Genomic DNA, 23,175 nt, shown 5'->3' with positions numbered 1-23,175 from the left:
AAAGTGTCCTTAATTCTCAGATAACCACTATAAGTAGGCTGGTGATATGGTGAAGCTAGAGTCGTCTATTGACCCTCTCCCTTCCACCCCATGCATAGTTTGACAGTTGATGATGATGATGATGATGATGATGATGATGATGATGATAATAATGATAATGATAATTAGTAGCCCTGAATCGTTGTCCTCCTGCAGAAGAAGCCTCGAAGCGATGTGAGGGTAGTGGGGAGTGGTACCGTCTAACGAGTGGGAAGGAGTGGAGCAACTACTCCTCCTGCAGCATCCACGAGAACATCAGACGCCGCCTCTACGTTCACATCGCTGCCTACAGCGTGTCCGTCGCCGCACTCCTCCCTGCCCTCTGCATCTTCTTCTCGTACAAGTGAGTCTCCAGTTTTGTTTCAGTATTTCATAACTACATTGCCTTGTTCTCCCAGCCCTTAAAGCTTTTAAGAAAACTCGTAATATCCATCCAGTGGCTTTCTCATAATCTTAGCAGTGCAGAGACAGAAGGACAGATACACAAACCGAATCATTCACATAACCGTCCGGCCTATCGCTTGCAGGTATACTTAAAAATCTCTGGCATCTGAGACTCACCCTCAGCTAAATAAAATCGTCTGGTGTAAACTGCAATATAACGCTAGAGGACAGACTACAACGACAGGGTTATTGGAAAAAGTATTACATTCTCTGACATCCATGCCTCACCCTCAATTGAATATAACCTATCTATCTATAGCCAGACTCCATAATCCCGTAAAGGGTGGCCGTTTGTCTTGAGTTAGTTGTTTTATGGAGAGGGGCTCTAACCCTCCGCCAACCCACTTGTTGATACGTAGGGAACACGTATGGTTTGGTTATATCGTTATCACCCGGGGTTATATATGGTTTCCTGGCTTACAGGAAACCATTAGGCTCGTCACTCAATGTAAAGCCACCCGAAAAGGAAAGAAGATCAATAAAATGTGATAGGAAAGAGGGAAGAAATAAGGAGAGAGGAGAGCAGACAGAAAAAGAATGTTAAAGGTGAAGGAAGAAGTAGGCCACACTACATTAAGTAAGTGGATGGTGGTCGCCATCACATAATGATCTGGTGTTAATCGCAGGAAAAGATAAGAGTAGATGCGATCATATGTGTTGATTATGGGTATGTGTACGTCGAAGTTTTGTTTTTCTGTTCGTGTGTGTGTGTGTGTGTGTGTGTGTGTGTGTGTGTGTGTGTGTGTGTGTGTGTGTGTGTGTGTGTGTGTGTGTGTGTATGTGTGTGTGTAATCAGATTAGAGATAAAAACTGATGCAGCGGTTACCTATAATTTTTTAATCAGTTCCCTTTTGGTTAACATCATATCCATCAATAAATATATTGATAAATGAATATACTGAAATATAAATAAATATGATCAGATAATGAGAATATCGGGTTAAGCTGAATCACCTTTTGCAAAGCGGGTTACACATGGACGCATATGGACACACTCTTTCAGCACACACACACACACACACACACACACACACACACACACACACACACACACAGGATCACAGCATATAAAATTCGCGTTAAAAATTAAATCGACAATCACAGAATCCCCTTATCACTTGCCTTCTTTCCATGGCGACCAATACCATACCTATGGTTGTCACTAATTAGACACCACCTGGGGAAGCCGGTGGTACTACAGTCGACAAAAAAAAATAATAATAAATAAATAAAGGTATCGGGCATGTAGGGTACGATGATAGCCGAAATGATCAGTACAGCTCATGAATTCTCAAGGAGATTTATGTATAATTATCTTCATACACCACATACAATAACAATACGGACTAAAAATGCCACAGCCTAGCCATATTATAGTATCATAAAAAAAGCAATTTTATCATCATGGGGGAAAAAAATCATCGTTCAGTTTCCAGTATCCATCATCCGGTGTCTCAAATTGCCTCGTGTCAAGTGTGCACCGGTACGTTTTTGTTTGACTGTACATTGGTTAGCACATCCAGTTCGGAATAGGGAAGGTCTGAGTTCACTCCTTTTACCAGTCAGACTTGTGAATTCAACTTGCTTCTTCCTTGTCCCCGTTCGACTAGCAGTACAATTGGGAAACTGAATTAAAATTGACTATTGGAGGTCTAATTGTTGGGGAAAACTGGAACTTAAAAACAACTGATTATCTGCATTATTGACTCTACTGATGTTGACAGGCATAAATCTAAATCCTCTCCTTCTTCCTTTTCTTCTCTCTTCTTCTTCTACACCAACATTACTTTAGTGACGGTATTGTATGTTTTAAAGTCGACCACTGAACGATATTAAAGTCCAAGGGGAAATGAAGCTGAAATGAAGATAAAAAGATAATCTACCTTGTTGACCTCAAAACTGATAATAACACATTGCTTCAGATTTCCAAGGTTTTGTTTGAAAATATTCTGGTAATCAATAGCTCGCCATAGACTTACGTTTGGGAGTTACAATACTGGAAAGATCGTGAGGATATGTTTGGAACAGATCCTAAAAAAAAAAAAAAAATAGGAAGTATATAATATGTTTTCTAGAGTACAAGGACACACCGATAAAATTTTGCTCCTTCAGTCTTTCTCCAGTATATTCTAGTTGTTTACAAACGAGTGCATTCAGTTTTGGACACTTGGAACTGAAGAGGGTTGGAAATAGGCGTCACTGAATCTTTCACTACTAAGAACTACAATGAATAGAGTCGTCTGGGAGATGGTAAAAATAAAATAAGAGACGTCATCTGGGTGAAACTGTTCAGTACTGTCACATGACGTAGATGCGCGCAAAACTGTACACCCGTCCATACAGTCAGGGAAAATAAAGTTTGTTTACTCCTGCACTGGTTGTGCTTCACATTTTTGCCGTGTCCGCACCAAATGCTTATTGGCATAGATGGTAACTGTGCATAACTGTAACCCATAGAAGTTTTTACCTGCATGTACCCTCGTTCAGTGGGGCCACTTTAAGTAAGTTATAGTGATGCTAAAACCCCGCTCGCGCCCGCTAGCATCAGCAAGCATTTGGTGTGATTTCAGTATAAGGGAATGTCCGTCAATTTCCTTCTTGTCTCAACACACCAGCGTAAATCATCTAAGAGTACAGAAACACAACAAGCCACTGCCCCGTCTTCGAATATGGAGAATCTTCATCACTTCCCATCCTGAAGCATCATATCTATGGGCAGAGAAAAAATAACAAGCCTCACTCAGCTTAGGAATACTAGCCAGTAGAAGAAAACGAGAAAAGGGGTGAAATATTAGGCCAACTCCTATCCACGGCTACGCATCCTATCCACGCACGTGCTGACATACTCCGTACACAGTTTTCCACTCACTTTTCTCTTTGTCCAGCATTACAGTTATTATAAAACACGCGATGACACAACAGTACTCCTTATCTCAAATCCTCTTTTTTCTGTTTGTTCTTAATGCCTCAGAAACCTCAATTCCTCCATTGTCTTTTGTCATCACAGGCTTTCCTCTGTTTATCCCCTCACCTCATATAACTCAATATTCTCGGTATCTCTGTTCCCAAGCAAATTCTTGGGAGAGTCACATTGCGCCCCTTGTTAATCAGTTTCTAAAAGGATGGGTGTCGCACTTGACTCTCTCTTCTTTATATCTGGGCAGTATCTGAATTTGCAACGAACATTTTTACCTCAGTGTAAGTGGCGTCTTGAGTCTTTTATTCTTTTGAGTTACAAACGCTTTAATTCAATTATGGAAATGTACTGCAGCGGTAAGTGAAAGGTATATTTAATAAATTCGGTGCCGAAAATCTGTTCTGAACGTGAATATAATTGCCCTGAGATAGCAAGTTTGCAAGAGAAAGTACATCATCTGACAGAAGGCCCACTGAGTATACGAATGGGGAGGGGAGGAAAGGTGGGGGTCTACACATGTAATGCTTGTCAAGTGAATGAAAAAAATATTGTTCGCATGATTAACTTCTCTCTCTCTCTCTCCCTTTAAATCTTGGCCCAGAAACTACATTCATCCTAGACCCCTAACTTTAAAAACTCAGGATCAAAGTCACAGTTATTGAAAAAGAAAATAAATATCTGTTTCGGGAATATGCGAATAGATTGTCGATATCTGATACACATTTTCTCCCTCCCTCCCTTCCCTTCCCTCAGAGTCGTATTCTTTTTGGCATGGGAGAAATCTTAGCATCTTTTCCTTAGCAATTTGTTCTGTGGTCTACACGTTTGGTTGTATGTTATTTTGTTCATTTAATTTTCACGTTGTATAATAAGTATGTCCTTTAAATATGCACAGTTATATTTTTTCGTATGTTATTTATGCCTTCTTAATATCGACATAGTTTGCATCACTAACAGAGTAATATGCAGAATAAATGGCTGGGAGATAAACTTTAGGAAACCCCCAGATCAGTCAGAATACTTATCTCATCCCTATCTACAGCCTGTCCGCCCCCCACTCAAACGAATGTATATGTAAATGCTTCTAAGCTTCACTTGTTTTTGGACTGCTTGTATATACGATTATCTTCAAACAGTTACAAAGTATTTCATGGTCAAATTAGTGTGAGTATTAGGGTGAATGTATGAAAACAAATGTGTGGAAATTATTAAATATTTTGTTTATTCGTTTGCCGTAAAGCTTGGAAACAACCCTTTGTAAATACATGTAAATTTCACCTGTCCTTTGCGTGCCTTTGTAATTTTTTTTATACAGAAAATGAACAGAGGAAGGAAAAACAAATTTATATAAAAAATCCGTACACCAGATTATACAGTAGGTGTCCTCTGTTCATAAAAATCTAACAGTTGGACATAAATCGCTTGGATGTATGACCAGTTTTCACTCTTCAAGGTGTGAGGATAATACAGAAGTGATAACATGTAGGCTTGAACAAACTTATTATCATTACCGTACGAGGAGAGGAGCGATATGCTGGGGACCATTTTACTGAGACTCTCTTCACAGTTCTTTTCTTATTTTCCCAACTCCCTTTCTGAATTACTTTAAGAATGTGACGATATTGATGACATTAATTTTGCGTCTTCCTCCTGGTGTTGAATCCCATTAATTCAATTTGTTTTAAAGTATATGGATGATGGTGATCATGTTACACTAGCACTCACAACAGCACGAGCAGGGTATTATTTTGCTCGGTATGTGTGTGTGTGTGTGTGTGTGTGTGTGTGTGTGTGTGTGTGTGTGTCCATTTTTGATGGTGTTCTTTATAATACTGCTCATAAGCGTATATGTTCCTGATGACACTATCTTTAACATGCAGGCAGCTCCGCGTCCACCGCATCACCCTACACAAGCACCTGTTTCTGAGCCTGCTACTGGAGGCCGCTGGGAGCATAGCCCAGAGACTCCTCCAGCTGTCACACGACGCCACCATACAGAAGGTCCGCTGATCTCCTTATCTGGATGAAGTGTTATACATTCCACTCTTGCTACCACCAGATGTTGCTGTTCATTACCTACCTGATGCTGACGAGGAGCCTACACGTGTTGAGCTGTGCACACTGGGTGGATCTAAGAAGCTGCGGCATCCACCCGGGAGCCAAACCACCTCATGTTTTCCTGCATCTCGCCGAGGGGATCATGGTCCCGCTGAGGGGAAGCACTGTTTGCTGAAAGAGGCTGCTGGTTTCCTGTACGCTGTAGTTGCTATACTATACCTGTAGGTCGACCCCATAGGAGCAGCTGCTTGCCTGTGGTCGACGAGTCTACATGGCGAGACATACTGGGTTAAGCAAAAACTAAAAAATCTATTTCTTTTCAATAAACCGTATCAGATAATGTACTCAGCAGCCAAAGTAATAGGAACAGAACGCCACTGTAGTGTAAGGGTTAAGTGGTCTTGTCTTACCATGCTACACAAAGAACCTTTTCATTGTCATAATCCCTTGTATCATTATGGGTGCAACGATATCCTTTGTTTTACTTAGCACAAAGGCCCCGCTACCTCCACCACAACGTCTTCGTCTCGTAGGTTGGTAAAATGCTCTCGTGTATTACCTGAGCACACATTATTGACTGGTCACAATGGCATTCTCATCTTAATCAGGCTTTCATCTGATGACTTTCTTCAGGTTAGCACAAATCCTCTCCAACTCTTGCACGCCACAACCATCCAAAGGTAGGTTGGGTGGTTTCCTGTATGGTCTCGGCACGTTCGCTACGATGACGTCTTTCTCATTTTAACTAGGCTGCCAGGAAACGGTTTTATTCAACACAGCTCACAGGCTCCCTCCTTACGGGACAGAACCATCTGTGAAGTATGTAGTGATTTCGTGTTTATTTGGGCACAAGAGTTAGGCAAGAATAAAAATCAAAGTCGACGATTCCGATTCTCATTACCAAGGGAATCGCTGGAATCGATTCCAGAATCGATTCCCTATCGTCATAGAAGGCAAGGTAGCTATGAACTCAATCCTAGACAGCATAGACTCAGTATATTTTACTGTGAAACACTGATAACACAGGAATCTACTGAATGTTGTTTGTTGCCTACTCCTTGAGTAGATAATAGGAAGATTTTCTAATAAGTAGAAGACAGTATTTATTAAAAGTAATAATTTGAACATAAACATTCTTACTGTAATAAATTTTTTTTATTCGATTTTTTTTTCGAACGTATGACTTTCATTTAATAAGCACATCCTCCACAGATGAAAGATACTGTACGCAGAAGTCCATCATAACGAGAAAAGTGCTCTTTGTGAGCGCGTGACGAGCGAGCGAGCTTTTGTACTGTACATACGCCTATCATCATAAGTTCTTCTTTGTGTAAACTTTCATAATTTTTAGCGAGATACTGTAGTTGAAGAAAAACAGAAGAATAATTGAACTAAAATATTTACTGTCTCACTTTTTTTCTCTCTCTCTCACTTTTTTTTTTTTAATCTGTATATAGCGAGGCGCTGTAGCATTTACCACACGCACAATGTTCAGTTCTCTGCTCCAGACTTGCCTTGTCAAAGGACTGCGTCGGTAAACGCTTGGCTATTGATTGCATGATAAAACCCAGCAATGAGGTGATTACCCTTGCTGATTTCACCCTCTAAATATAGAAAAAACGTTTGTGTAAAACTGTAAGTCTAATATCCGATATTTAACTGTTAAAATTCATGGAAGAAAATACTGTTACAAAAAGGAAATCTTTGTTAATTTGATTTCATAGTGGAGCATGTCAATTGAACCCCTCGGCACATTACCTTGGAAAGCTGGGATTCCGAAGGGTTACTTTGGTCTGATGAGTAAATAGACAGCTAAAAGCAAAACTTATTGAATGTATCTACTACCTGTTGAAAGAATCTCCACTCTATCTCACATAGTAGAAAAGTTATTAGCCTCTGAAAACCATTGGGGTCGGGCCGTGTCGTGTCGGGCTGCTCATTTCTAAGCTGAATGTAAATATCGTTTCGCACGCTGTGCTCGCTTGCTCGTAATAATTATAATTCTAGAATCGATTCTTGCATGACGCTCAGTTCTAAGCAGATAGCGCTCCCAGTGTACCAGACTTTGACTCAGCAGACTTGCGTTAGGAGCGCTGTCAAGACGGGACTTACTGCCGCATCCCACCAATGACTCCGACTCGAATTTCTTACCGAATCCAGCAATACGTGATACGCATCAGAGGCCGTGTTTGACAATTCACTTTCTCTCAGAATACCGACAGAATCACTACAATAGAATCAGTTCCCAAGTTTGAGGACCAATTCTGTGATAGCTCATCAGAATCGCGGGAATCGATTCCTACTCAGCCCTTCTGGGCCCACATTTGTTGTCTGAGATGTACTCGTACCTATCAGAGAGAGGTGGGGGGAGGGAGCGGGAGAGGGAAAAGTTAAGCTTGTGGGGGCCCAGCCCTGCACGCGGGCCTGTGTGAGCGTCCCTGTGAGCCTCCAGTACCACTCCACCACACGTTCCTCAACCAGTAAATGATATCTTTATGGGGTGTGGCTGTCATGTTGCTGGAGAGTATGGTGTAAAACTCCAGGATCGCTAATTCGTTGTGTTCTAAGCGCAGTTGTGCATTTGCGTAAATCACTATACTCCATTTCACCAAGTTTGGCACCATCAGTGAAGTTCTCACCATTTATAACATTGATAAAAGTCTTCAGAACTGGATAAACCTTTTTATATTGCCTTTATATTTATATTGGTTTACAAGGTAAAACATAGAGGTCTACCTAGTGCTGAGGATTTATATCAATACTACAGGCGTTGAGGACATCACTGGTGGTGCCAAACTTGTTGAAATGGAGTATAGGTCCTAATTCGAAACTGAAACTATGACATTTCCCTAGTGTGTGTGTGTGTGTATTTTATATATATATATATATATATATATATATATATATATATATATATATATATATATACATAATACATATATATATATATATATATATATATATATATATATATATATATATATATATATATATATATATACACACACACACACACACACACACACACACATATATCAGTTGCCCTGTGTTACATGTAAAGCAAGTCATACGTACTTTTCATTAGTTATAAGTAATAGAAAATTACACAAACTTTACAAAAATGTAGATCAATGCTCTGGGTACAAGACAATGATTAAAGCTGTGTTAAAGAGAACGGCATATTACTTCACATGTACTCAGTATTTCCTACTAAGAATTAAGATATGCTGATATGCGCAGTGAAGGAGAAAGACTGACCTTCATGAAATACATGTGCAATATTTTTTGTATATCAAGATAAATCATCATCATCATCATCATCACCATCACCACCACCTCCATTCTAGATCCCATCAGTAAATGAGATATATATCTGCATTTGTATATGTATCAGTCTATATGATGCCCTCTGGGAAACAGGCCTTCTCCTCGGAGGGGAGAATGATTGCCAGAATATTCACTTCCACATGCTGGCAAAGAACGAACAGAATTGGGTATCTGCAATGAAAGTAGCACGTGTGACAATCAGTGTGTTTTATTGGCTATGTTTGTGTGTGTCACAGTTGTACAGTCAGCCATAAAGTAACGGCCATCTTACATCACCTATCATTTTGAAACAAGGACGAAGCATTGTGGTATATGGGACAACCTGTGGTATGTGCAAATATTGTTTTTGGTAATTATTAAAACGCTAAATCGCATAAAGTATCACAACCTGGGTGATATATTTTCTGTGGCACCGGGTCAATGATGATTCACGTGTGTCTCCAGAACTCGCTCACTTTCACATCAATCGAACCCAAGATGTGTGATACTTTTTGGGTTGACTGTACACGTCATCATATCAGAACCTCCATGATGCGGACGTATTCCAGCATGTGAATGATCCTACAAATAGCACCCACTTTATCATGTCTACCAAGGTTGGAGTCGAGGCTCATTTCGGGGCCCAAACTCGGATCGGGAAACTAACGGCATAATCACTGAGCCTCTAATAAACGGGGGTATGCACATTTATATCGTTCATCTTGATATGGTGATTTTCGTTCTTTTGCAGCATATTTTCAGTAGCTCAGTGACAGAATAACACAATACGACGGCTCTACATCGTTTCCATAGCACTTATTCATAATTAACATCACAATTCAGTACTTAAGATGGAGAGATGGTAATGTTAGGTGAAGTTAAAGCTGATAGTGTATATATCTGTTCCCTTATTGCGAGAATTTATTATTTGTAGTATTATCCTTACCTTTCAGGATTAAATTGTCGTTTAATAATCAGGTTCTTCCTCTTATTCGTGCCTGACTACCCCTTTCAGCTGAGCCTCCAGAGGATTTGTTAATGAAGAATCGTAATCAGTTTTCCACATCAACAAGTCTTCATACCACTCAGCTCTCCCAGACCCTTATACTTCACTCACACCTGAACAAAGCTGGTATTAGCTGGAATAAAGGTGTAGAGTTGTTCCAACCATGAGGCGGCTAATTATTGTAACCAGGAATAATTCTATATTGTCATACTTTTCCTTAGTATTCTAAGTGACTCGAAAAAATTCAGTTCCTTCATGCTGTTCACCTTCATATTCAATCTGTTGTGATTGTGAAGTGTATGGAAGCTGAATGACTGGAGATAAAACAATAGATAAGCAATTGTATACAGTTTCATGTCAAGAACATTAAATTTTATAAGTGCAACCGTTGACAAATTAAGCTCAGCAATAGCCCACCCGCAGAGCCCGAGTTGGTGCGTGATGCTGACCCTGCTAACCAAGTATACCATGCTGAGCACCTACATGTGGTACCTCAACGAAGGTTTCTACTTGCACAAGCTCCTCGCATCAGCCTTTGCAGAGCAGAACAGCCTCCTTATCTTCTACCTAATTGGCTGGGGTGAGTATTGGCTTCCAGGTAAATTCCTTAAGATGGCTTTGTCACCACTTGAAAGTGGACAGGGAGAGTTGACATGCGGTGCAGCATTTCATTTATGACGAAGTTCTCAAACTGGAGTTTGCGAACCCCTAGGGGTATGTAAGAAGGTTTTCAGGAGGTACTGTAATTTAAGAAATTACTTTCCGTAAAACAAACCTATAATTCACACTAACGTACAGTATAATATTGGTTGTCAAGATTAAAATACTGTGTTAACACTGACAGGGAGTTGTAACAATGTGTTAAAATTTGTTTCCTGATGTAAAAGTTTGGAAATTTTACAATAGCTTGTAATAATCATTGTATATTGTAGTGTTAAGTTGTTAAATGGAGGACCATTCTACATTAAATTCCTCAGTAATGGGGACAGAGATTGATGATCTAAATACTGAGGAGATTTGTAACAATGTTTGAGAAAACATGCTTTGTGTGTCTGTAGTAGCTTTATTTTCACCTAACAGATATTCATAACCACATTATCGGCTCAGCTGATGATTGGAGCATTGACTTGGCTGCTAACCAAAGAGACTGATTCGTACCTCATAACCAAGGTTCATTAAATTTCATGCTACCACAACTTGGAATTCAAGTTGTGAAGGTGGCTCAGTTCCATCAGATAACGAGGAACACGCTATAGATATTTATTTTATACTAGTCTAACAAAACCTTGGAAATGAAAGCAGAGGAGCGCTTAGAGAGAGAGAGAGAGAGAGAGAGAGAGAGAAAGAAGCAGACGAAAAGAGAACTTCACTGATATAGGAACGGACTACTCTCGTTTGGCCGTCACATTTAGCATAATGGGTAAGGGCTGGTTCCTTCACTTTCATCTGTTGCTTGTCATCTTGAAGTTAAGGGTTCAGTGGATGAATGGCAATGATAGTATGGGCATTAGTGAACAGTAAATCAAAGACAAGGTGGACTTTGAAAGGCTGATATGTAGTTCGTACTTACCCATTTTGAGGCTTAAGAAGACAAAATTTGAAGTTACAGATAAATAAAAGTTAATTTTTTGTCCTATTGCAGGGTTCCCGCTGGTGCCCCTGACGGCCTATAGCCTAGCAAGAGAGCTGGGCGGTCACCACAACACACACTGCTGGATTATACCGCAGAACCAGCTGGAGTGGATCATCTATACCACTGCCTTATTGTCCTTACTGGTAGGTGTGTGTGTGTCTTTTGTACCACTGCTTTATTGTCTTTACTGATGTGTGTGTGTGTGTGTGTGTGTGATCTATACCACTAGCTGCATTATTGTCTCTACTGGTGTGTGTGTGTGTGTGTGTGTGTGTGTGTGTGTGTGCGCGCCACTGATTTATTGTCTTTACTGATATATGTGTGTGTGTTTGTGTGTGTGTACACCACTGCTTTATCATCTTTACTGGTGTGTGTGTTGTATGTCTACACCACTGCTTTATCGTCTTTATTGGTGTGTGTGCGTGTTTGTGTACTTGGTTGCATATATGCTTGTTTTGTGGAAGCGTTGGTCTGACCACCCAGATGCATGATACACGTAAAAAATATAGAAAATGGAAAAAAAAAAAAAAAAGACAAAACTCTTGAAGTGGTATGAATACGTAAATGATGAAACACGTGTTGAAAATCGCAAATCAGTCATATTACCCTGATCATGGAATATTAAAAAAGATTTACAGTACATTGTTACACGTATCTGATCGAATAAGACTGCATGACCATAACTTCCTTCGGACCTAATTCAAGACGATGACAATGAGCACATATACCGGGCGTCCCACGAATTGACACACAGATTCAGGGCTCTCAGTTCTTGTTCGCGGAATTTCCTTGGAAAGCTGTAAAAATTTCTCTAAATTTGATCATATTTCCTCAGATAGTAAATCGAACGTATAAAATTATTGAGCAGGCCAAAACTCTTAAACAAAGACATAATAACATCACTTTTACTTGCAGACATAAAATAAAATACAATGACCGCACATTCATAAGCTTTGCAGTTAATACATGCAATACAAAATACTGCAAATCGTCCGATTCGATAACTGCCATAACTCACAATCAAATAAAAAATTCCAAATGCATAATAACCAAACTTATAAATCTTAATTGTAAATAATTTTTAATGACATCTTTTTTTCCGCCAACGCGTGGTAGCGAAAAAAAAAGAAAACTCAAAAACATCATATAGCCTCCCCCTGACAGTTTATTGTTAGCTTTTTTTTTTTTTTTTTTGTCCGACTCTGGGCAAAGGCTTCAGGGCCTATATTTCGGGGGCAGTAGCCTGTCCCAGGGCCCAGTAGTCCTCCTACACCTCCTCATGTCACCATTTCCGCGCTAACACCCACCGTCCATATTGAATACATGCTAGGGCTGTCTCATACAGGACTGGTGTATTGGTATTAGCGGGGGTATTTTTACATGTTGGCTGGTCTTCTGATAGATCAGGAAAGTCTGTTTTTTATGAAATTCAAATCCTTAACCTGTTCCCTGCCCCAGCCGGGATTCGAACCTGGGTCCATCAGGACTGTAGGCCGCCTCTCTACCGATTCAGCCACCGCCTACTCTGCTTTTCTCGAAAAATCGTTAAAAATCCTCAGATATTTCAAGTAAATTCCATCAAATTTCTTCAGATTTTCTTTATAATCCCCGTATCCTTAAAAATTTCTTCATATAACCTCAGGTTTCTCAATCTAAGAAAATTTCCTTAAGACTGAGAGCCCTGCACAGATTTCAGAGAGCACCTTGTAAGCATACTCTCAACATTATATGTGAAATCTACGAGAGAGCGGTTTTCACTCTTTACTTATTTATAGCTGGTTACTGATGTCTTTGCGGGTAAAAATGGTCTCGCTTATAATTCACCCATTAAGTCATCAGTAGCAGTTGATGGGTACCGTTTTATATTTGGACTCATATCGATATAGCATTTTTAAAACTCCTAAATTAAGTCACAAATCACCACATGAAGTTTATTTTTAAAGTTCTGGGACTCCCCGTATATAAATCAGTGCAGAACAGAAGAAAATGTGAAGATCTTTGTGATCCGTTGGTGGAAGAGGAAAACGGATGGTGTCAGAGACGAATGAATTGTAAATAAACAATGGATGGTTAATTGATAGGGGATAATGTGTTGCTATTTTTAAGCGTTTGTTTGTGGCCTGTCTAGTCCCTGTACACATCGTTCTCCTCCCTGACACCTCTTCCTTAGCGATTTATTTCTGGATATGGCTGATTAATATCCATTTGTATGTTATTTTTGCAGAGTATGGCGAAATTAAAAGGAGTTATACGACTCGGAATAGGAGAGTAAGGTGCACTAAGCAAAATAGATCGCTTAGGAAAAGGTGCAAGGAAGCTAACTTAACCGATGAGAATACGAGCCTTTGTGTAATTCCCGGCCATCCTCATAATTTTCTTCGCTCCTCTTTCTTTTACTAATGCAATTTAATCCTTTTATCTTCTGCCCTCCTTCTTTCCCACGCTTTTCTTCATTTCTTTCTTCCACATCTTTCCGTCTCTTTTCTTATACTCTTTTTACACTTCATAATTACCTTCACTTTTCCTGCGCTGCAATATTTCCTCGTAGTTTTTTCTTTGTGGCTTCCTTCTGTTCTACGATTTTTTTCTTTTCATTCCTTTTCTTACAACGCTTTCTCACCCATTAACTTTATCCTTTATGCCCCCCCCCCCTCTCACTCTCTCTGTACAATTTCCTTCACGCCTCCTCCACCCACTTCTTTATTCTTCTACTCTTCTTTCACTACATGTATGGGAAAAGATATCGGAATGCTGATGATGGTGATGATATTTTTCGCTCCTCTTGCTTTCTGGACGCATGTTCTGGTGGCATCAGAGATCGAAATGATGTGATGATGATGATAATGGTATTATTCATGACGGTGATTAGTAGTAATAATAATAATAATAATAATAATAATAATAATAGTAGTAGTAGCAGTAGTAGTAGCAGCAGTAGTAGTAATAGCAACAACAACAGTAATAAGAGTAATAGTGAGTGGTACTGGTAACGATAACGATAATGCTGATGAAAATGCTGATGATGCTAATAATAATAACGATAATCACAATAATGTTTATAATTATGATGTTCCTGTCGTCCTTTCATGACGTATCGATGTTCCCCCTACCCCTCATCCAGATCAACATTGTATTCCTGGTCAACATCATCCGGATCCTGGTTAGCAAGGTGCGCGCCAGGCGGGGAGCGGAACCCAGTCAGTACAGGTGAGCCATGTAACTCATTAAAGGTAATTTGGAGGAGTTTGAAGGTCTCTCTCTCTCTCTGTTTATACATCTATCTTTTAACATACTTTGTCTATTTGTCTTACATACCCATATCTATCTACCTATTTCTGTCTGTGTCGCTCTATTTGTCTCTGTCTCTTGCACTTGCCACTCCTTCCTTGTTCGTTCCTTTCCCTGGGTTTCATTTGCCCTTGGTTCTCTCCCAACATTTATCATTTTGGGCTTTCCCTTTGTCTGTTAATGTGGAAATAACCTTTTCTCTCTGTTTCCTATCTACGATCCCTGCTTCCTCCTTCTCTCTCATTACCTTCCAGCCTATTCTCTCTTGTCCCTTTGTACTCAGTATATAATAGGCTTGTGCAGTCTACGTTCATTCCCTTCCCCAGTGATCCTATTATATTAGGATATTATTATCTTCCTCAAGTAGCCTACCTTGAATCCGGTAAGGTATATTCTTTACTTACGTATCCTCTGTTGCCTCTGCTAACATTGAGAGAGCTCTCCATCCTTGTTAAGGAATCTTTGTATGCGGCATGTGTTAGGAGTGTAATGTTTTATGGTAGCGAGACCTGGGCAGTAAGGAAAAAGGATATTCGTAGACTAAAACATACAGAAATGGCAATGATTAGGTGGATGTGCAGTGCGTCCTTGAATGCGAGGCCTGGGTGGGCTAGGCTTACGATGGAAGAATTGAGAGGAAGGACAGGACTGGAGCGTATTAATTTTGTGATGAGGAGGGGTAGATTGAGATGGTTTGGACACACTGAGAGGTTGGAGAATGACAACTGGGTGCGGGAGGTAAGAAGTGTGAACGTCAGAGATAGAGTTGCAAGAGGAAGACCGAAGAAAGACCTGGGGCGAGATCTTAGAGTGTGACCTCAGGGATAAGGGACTGAACAGGGAAGCTTCCAGAGATAGAGCAGCGTGGAGCTTCGCTATGAGGTGACCAAGACCGACGCGTACAAGCATGCTGGAGATTTTCTAAACGATTCGAACGATACGATCTCCAATTAGTTTAATTCGACTTAGCAGAGACTTTCCTTTCGGCATTAGTTAATACGGCCATTTTAACCGCTTGGCGAAAGGCAGCCTATCCTGAGTTAAATAAAATTGTCTCGTGGTAATTAAAATAAAACAATTGTCATCGGAGTGAAAGGATTAAGAAATCCCCCTAACACAGGTTTCTTAACATTATATTTCTCGAATTGCACGTTAATATTCCCTTGTAGTCTAGTTCTGCGTCGATATTAGGAATTAACAGATAGCATTCTAGCGATTATTGAAGGCATAGTAATAAAACTGCGAGGGGGGAAGAGGTGCTACAGACCCTCCTAAGCTGATGAGAATGCTGAGAGTCGCTGCCACCCTTGTCAGACAGCTTGTAACATCATCGCCTCTGCCCATATTTACTGTGCGTGTCTGAGATTGATTGTACTCGTATATACATTTGCCCTCATTCACACAGCTACCCAACACTCCACTTTCAGATTATAGTGTACTCGTATATATATTTGTCTTCATTCACACAGCTACCAACACTCCACTTTCAGATTATAGTGTACTCGTATATACATTTGTCTTCATTCACACAGCTACCCAACACTCCACTTTCAGATTATAGTATACTCGTATATACATTTGTCTTCATTCACACAGCTACCCAACACTTCACTTTCAGATTATAGTGAAGAACATGTGAAAAACCAACCGATATCTGATCATAGTTCATTGCTACGGAGATTTGCATAACCTGAGAATTACTTAGGAATCTTTATAAATAGAAGCATCTGTCACAAAGTCCACGCACACTAAGACCCATATTCTTTTCGGTTAAGGAAGCTTCCTCATACCTCTTCCTTAGTGATTTATTTTCCATACGACGCCTTGTTGCTCTCTTGTATGGTGTTTTCGTCTTTTAAACACCAACATGGAAGGCAAAAATAACAAACAAGGGATTATTAATGAGCTGCGTGTGAATAATAACTGGTAAGGAAAAGGGGATAGGGAGCTTAACTGACGAGAATACGGGTTTAATTCACCTACATCATGTCCTCAGCCAGGTCTTAATTGCCTGCATCGTCGTGGCTCCTTAAACTATCCACATATGAAGAAAGCGTAAACTCCTTCAAACTCCAATAAGTACTTTAATGCACCTACGTCACTCTCTCCCAAAGCCATTCTCAGCTGCTACTCATGTGTACCTATGTTCGTGTCTCGAGTCAGTGGGGGGAGCTTAATTTTGTACCTTTAGTCGACGTCCCCTCACTGTTTTCTGTGTAAGTTCACCTCTCGTTTCTTACAGTAAAATCTTCCGTAAGTCCTTAGACCTTTTCATTCCTCTGCAGTGTTATACAACGTACCACTAGATCCTCATGAACTTTTCTCTCCATGACTAACCCATCTACGACCCTCTTTTCTCGTTAAGGCTTCGCTGTTGGCTTGACCCATTATCAGCCAACAAGAGGCAACATTTTTAGTGGAAAACCGTTACCTTCCTGTCTATTTCAACAGCTATTTTTGCATCTATTGCCCGATTTCACATCATCATTGTGAATTCTTTCTAAACTGTTCCTGTCAAATTCATTTTATAATTATTTCCCGTTGTCATGGTGAACCTACGTATCCAACCTTGGCTGAGTGAAGTGAACTGTCAAACTCCACTTACCATCACAACGCACATCATTTCATTGCAGTCTGCACCAAACCCCACTTAGATTTCCAAGGCCAGGGCGTGACTTTCTTGCCGGAGGCCCAGTGAAAACAGCACGCTTAATCCTCCCATTACTCCTCTTCTTCCTTCAGTCAGTGACAAAAAAATCCTTCTTAATTCTCACTTTTTGTCTTGTATTTATGGCTTCGTAGGGATCTCTCTCCAGGCGTCCACTTTGGTACTACCCAACACATTACAACGAAACTGATTAAATTTATTAAACTTTCCACCATCTGTAGTGCTTTTCACCGTCTAGTAACTTTACCTTGAGCAGCCTAATACAGTGCCATTGACAAAGCTCTAATCCCGTACTGGGTGTCAGCAATAAAACAAATTATAATAGAAGCAATGAACTGCTTCCAGTGATGATTATTTAGTTCTGGAAGTAATTCGGTTACTGTTATGTTAAGGCGTCATTGGCAAAAAATTACCAGTGATATACGACTTACATTAAAGTGTGTGTGTGTGTGTGTGAGAGAGAGAGAGAAAGAGAGAGAGAGAGAGAGAGAGAGAGAGAGAGAGAGAGAGAGAGAGAGAGAGAACTGTGTAACGGCACTAACAGGAACTGCTGTCTACAGTATACAGTATATACCTTAGTCACCTGGAAATGCGTCAGTGTTTATTAGGTCGCCACAAACTCTAGCAACTCTAAGCATTTGTGTCAGTATCAAACTTGAATTTCATTACATTTACAATATATTATGCGAAATTTATCTTAAGCCAGCTGTGACAGTATTTTTTTTTTTTAAATTCTATTTTTCTCTATCATACCACGCAACTTCATGTAGCTCTTTCTGCGCTAATACCCATTGTCCATATTGAGTAAATGCTTGAGCTGTCTCATTCAGAACTGGCGGAATAGAATTGTCGGAAATGTTTTTATGACATGTCTACGAATATTGTGGAAGACCAGAAAAGTCTGTTTTGGCGAAATTCAGATCAACACATTATTCCCTGCTCAAGTCTGGAATCGAACTCGCAGTCTTTCGGATACGGGTAACATCTCTGCCCACCTGACCACCTCCTCCTCTGGCTTAACCCCTTACCAACGAGAGGTCCTTTCTGAGCTTAAAGAGAATCGTCTGTTGATAGGAAGAATAAAGTGGAAAGTTCGATACCGTAGCAAGTGAGTGTGAATAAGGTTGTTTTTAATTCCTCCAGTCCCTTTTGAGTTAAATCGAGCGGAGGAAGCCAGAACAAAAACATGAAAGGTGTCTTTGTACTGAAGAGATCAATGAGAACAAAAAATAAAATTTTTTGTAAACTGGTTGGTACAGTTGAGATTATGAACTCCTGAATGTATCCACTGATGTTAAAACCCTGTTATACCATAATTATTGGCAGGACTCCTCACAGTGGTGAAGACCTACTGTGTTTGCTAGTGTTTTTCCTTTTTTTCCAAGCGGTTTTCAGTCTGGTGTCATTCCTTCATTTCTTCACCAGATCACTTCAAACTTGATACAGTCGTTCTTTGGGCGAATATCGTCATACAGCTCTTTCAATTTTTTTTTTTAGGGCTTTTAAAGGGTTCATTGGGTCTAAGGTAAAAGCCCAAACAAATATACAAGGTTGTGGGATCTTATGTTGCTGTACGTTCGTCAGTCATTATGGTAATTTGCACATAGGTATGTCAGTGTGCTGTGGCTTTGTGGAGACCATCCTGCATTTCCTTGGTAATGTTGGCAATTTGTGTGTGTGTATTTACCTATTTGTATTTACCTATTTGTAGTATACAGGAATTGAGCAATGCTCGTGTTGTCCTGTCTCCATATCCACATTTATCAAGTCTACCTTTACACACATGAATGTTTTTCTCATGCACCACCTCTTTGTCTAAGTCGTTCCAAATATTTAAGAATATACCTAATTGTGATATACACGGAATGTACTATGCTCGTGGGTTTCCGTCGCTGTTTCTCAATAAGTCGAATTTAACTTTAAACTCGTTTAAGTTTTTAGACTGGACGATCTCTTTGTCCAGGCTATTCCATAAGTCTATACTTCTGTAAGGAAAGCTATATTTCTTGATATCCTTCAAGCAGCTTGACTTTTTCAATTTCATTCCATGTCCTCTTGTTGCTCTCTTATCCCATACAAACAGATCTTCTTTGTCAATTTTATCTACTCCCACCATGGTCCTGAACACCGCAATCATGTCTCCCCTCTTTCTCCTTTCCTCTAACGAAGGCAAATCCAGTTTTTCCAGCCTCTCTCTGTATGACAGGTCTGTCAGACTGGGGACCATCTTGGTTGCTGTTCTTTGTATTCTCTCAATCTTGTTTATATCTTTCTTTTTGTGTGGGGACCACACTACCGCTGCATATTCTAACCTGGGGCGGATCATGGCCACTATCAATTTTTTCATCATTTCCTCATCCATATAATGAAATGCTACTCTTATGTTAGTCAAGAGCTTATAAGTCTCTCCAACTATCTTGTTAATGTGCTTTGCTGGTGACAAACTATCTTGGACCAGCACTCCCAAATCTTTCTCTTCTCTCCTTTTTGTGATTAATTCATTACTCAAAAAATAATTCAGTGATGGTCTCCTGCTACTTTTACCCATTTCCAATATTTTACATTTCTTTACATTAAATTTCATTTCCCACGTCCGGCTCCAATTGTGTATCCTATCCAAATCCTCCTGCAGTATTTTACAATCCTCCTCAACCTCTATCTTCCTCAAGATCTTTACATCATCAGCAAACAGACTCGCATAACTGTTCACTCCATCTACCACATCATTTACGTAAATCAGGAACATTACTGGCGCCAAAACTGAGCCTTGAGGGACTCCACTTGTTACTTCCCTCCATCCAGACATCTTTTCCTTTATTACTGTCCTCATTTGTCTGTCTCTCAAAAAGTCTCTCATCCATTCCAGAAGTTTCCCCTTTAGTCCTCCTATATATTCTAGTTTCCACATTAGTCTCTTATGAGGTACCTTGTCAAAGGCCTTCTCTAAGTCTAAGTACACACAATCCACCCAACCATCTCTCTCCTGTACCACATCAATCGCTCTTGAGTAAAAGCTCAACAAGTTTGAAACACATGACCTTCCACTTCTGAATCCAAACTGACATTCAGCCAAAATATTCATCTCTTCCAGATATTTTATCCATCTGTCTTTCAGGATTCTCTCACACAATTTTGCGACCATGCTGGTTAGAGACACTGGTCTATAATTCAGGGGTTCTTCCCTGTTTCCTCCCTTGTAAATTGGTACCACATTTGCCCTCTTCCATTCTTTTGGCACTTTCCCCTCTTCCAGTGAGCATACAATTAAGCTGTGAATTTTATCCGCCAGTTGTTCTCTGCATTCCTTCAGTACCCAATTAGAAATTCCATCAGGTCCTGGGGCTTTCCTTACATCTTGAGTTTCCAGTAATTTATACACTTCCTGCACCTCCACTTTTATATCTTTCATCACCGGAACATTTCTAATCACTCCCTCCCCTTCCACAAGCTCCTTTTCTTTAGTGAAAACTGACTGGAAACGTTTGTTCATTATTTCTGCTTGCATTGCCGCATCCTTAAAGACCTCTCCATCTACTTTCAGCTTGGTGATTCCTTCCTTTTGTTTCAGCTTGCCATTAACAAATCTATAAAACAGTTTGGGTTCATCCTTGCATTTGTCAATTATACCTTTTTCAAAATTCCTTTCTTCTTCCCTACGTATTCTTGTGTATTCGTTTCTTGTTCTTTTATATTCTTCCTTTGTTCTGTCGTTACCTCTCTTTCTCCAATTGTTCCACGCCTTATCTCTCTCTTTTTTTGCTATCATACACCTTCTATTAAACCACTCCTTTTTCCTGTTTTCTTTCCCTCTTACTCTTGGTACAAATTTTTCCACTCCCAAATTATAGAGGTCTAGAAAGATATCCCACTTCCTCTGTATCTCTCTTGTTTCTCTGAATTTTCTCCAATCCGCATTTTCAAAAAAGTATCTCAATCCTGTAAAATTTGCTTTGCCAAAATTGTATCTTCCCTGTCTATGAAGCTCGTCTCTTGGCTCGACGTTTCCTATTAACATCTGGAACTCAATGACCACGTGATCACTTTTTCCCAAAGGACAGAGATATTCCAATGATTCTATTACATCGGGTTCTTTGGTGAACAGTAAATCTAACCTTGCTGGTGTATCCTCACCTCGAAACCGTGTCTCTTCTTTGACCCACTGCGTCATCACATTATTCATTATTATATTTAATAACATAGTACCCCATGAATCCTCGCCGCCTCCCGAGTACCATTCCTCCCAGTTCACCTCTTTACAATTAAAGTCACCCACCAAAATTATATTATTGCTTTTCTCAATTATTTTTTGCAAGTAGCTAGCCATATCTGACAACATCTCATGGTATTCGTCATCCTTCCATGCTCTCGTCTTTGGGGGAACATACACTACCGCCATATCTCTCTTAACATTCTCTCCAGTTTCTAATTTCATATATATCACTTCAGCCCTGCCTTCTCCCATTTCCACAGTATCTACATTTATGTTGTTCTTCACTGCTATCATCACTCCTCCTCCCTTTTTTTCTTTTCTGTCTTTTCTCCACAGTTTGTATTTACCATCTCCCAAATGAACATCAATATCTTCTCTTAATTTGGTCTCTACAAAGCACATGACATCAGGTTCATGTTCTCTCAAGAAATCATTAATTTCGATCCTTGTCGATATGAAACCATCAACATTAGTATATATCACCTTCAAATTATTTTTGACATTATTAATACCCTCTTCTCTCCTACTCTCTGTCCGTACCACTTCCTCAACTTCTGATCTTTCACAACCATCCCCCCTAGTTTCCTTCACTTCTATTTCCTTAAATACCATTTCCTTACTTTCATATCCAATACTCTCCAAAAAAAAGTATTACGTTCTTCCTCTGTCCTCTTATCATGTGTGTGTGTGTGTGTGTGTGTGTGTGTGTGTGTGTGTGTGTGTGTGTGTGTGTAAATTATATAAGTTTGGTCAAATGGTTAATGTTCTTTCATCCTAAATGAAAATAAAAAATCAACAACTTACAATTATATGAATCAGCAGTTGAAATTAAACGAGGATTCTTTCAGAATTTACCCGATTGCTTAAATTAAAACAATGAAATAATTTTAACAATCATCATAGTAATGTTATTACACATTTAAACTATCAGCACCAGTAATAGAGAAGTGGGTTAGGTGTGGGTGAAGAAAAATGCCCCCCAGTATCGGATTCCCCCGTGCCTTATGCTCTTAAGAAATCTTTATCGTTTCAGTACGATGACGCTTTTCCCAGTTTAATTTGCTTTTTCCATATTATTAAGCTTAGGTGAGTCTTTTAGAAATGGAAATAGCCCTCGAACCCCTTACCAGGTAGGGCGTTTTCCTAAGCTGAATAGAATTATATCACAAAAGCAAGAAAAACTAGAAAACACTCAGAGAACGCATACCTCCGTCAATGTCATTATCATTAAAAGGATCCGGATCCGGATCCGTGGATGTACGATCCGAATCCGGATCCAGATCCCCCCCCAAATTTAAACAGTTCTTTCTTGGTCCATGGCCCATCTTTTCACAAAATTTCATTGAAATTCATTGAGAACTTTCGGAGATATTGTGCAGGATACTTCGGATCCGGATCCGGATCCGCCCTAAAATTAAAAATTTCCTTCTTGGCCCATGGCCCACCCATAGACAAAATTTCGTCACAATCCGTTCATAACTTTTTGAGTGATCCTGCTAACAGACAACCAACCAACCAACCAACGTGGGCTAAAACATAACCTCCTTGGCGGAGGTAAGAATCGGTTATCTGCTTGAAAGGGTTTATTAATAATTGTATATATATA

General features: G+C 39.8%; 1 protein-coding gene across 1 annotated transcript in view; it reads left to right on the top strand.

The window, feature by feature from the left end:
* The window catches only part of LOC145408267 (uncharacterized), an 80,068-nt gene that overhangs the window by 41,919 nt on the left and 14,974 nt on the right, over positions 1-23,175 (top strand). Inside the window, exons 7-11 of the mRNA XM_080279035.1 lie at positions 196-382; positions 5,281-5,401; positions 10,194-10,350; positions 11,413-11,546; positions 14,525-14,610. Coding sequence (XP_080135161.1) covers positions 196-382; positions 5,281-5,401; positions 10,194-10,350; positions 11,413-11,546; positions 14,525-14,610 — 685 coding nt within the window. The remainder of the gene's footprint in view (positions 1-195; positions 383-5,280; positions 5,402-10,193; positions 10,351-11,412; positions 11,547-14,524; positions 14,611-23,175) is intronic.

This window comes from Coenobita brevimanus, chromosome 76, assembly GCF_032717465.1.
Source record: "Coenobita brevimanus isolate Jiangsu-jjx chromosome 76, ASM3271746v2, whole genome shotgun sequence".
In the NCBI taxonomy this organism is placed as follows: Eukaryota; Metazoa; Arthropoda; class Malacostraca; order Decapoda; family Coenobitidae; genus Coenobita; species Coenobita brevimanus.
Note: the sequence above shows the minus strand (reverse complement) of the source record. Positions and strands in the feature narration are given on the sequence as shown.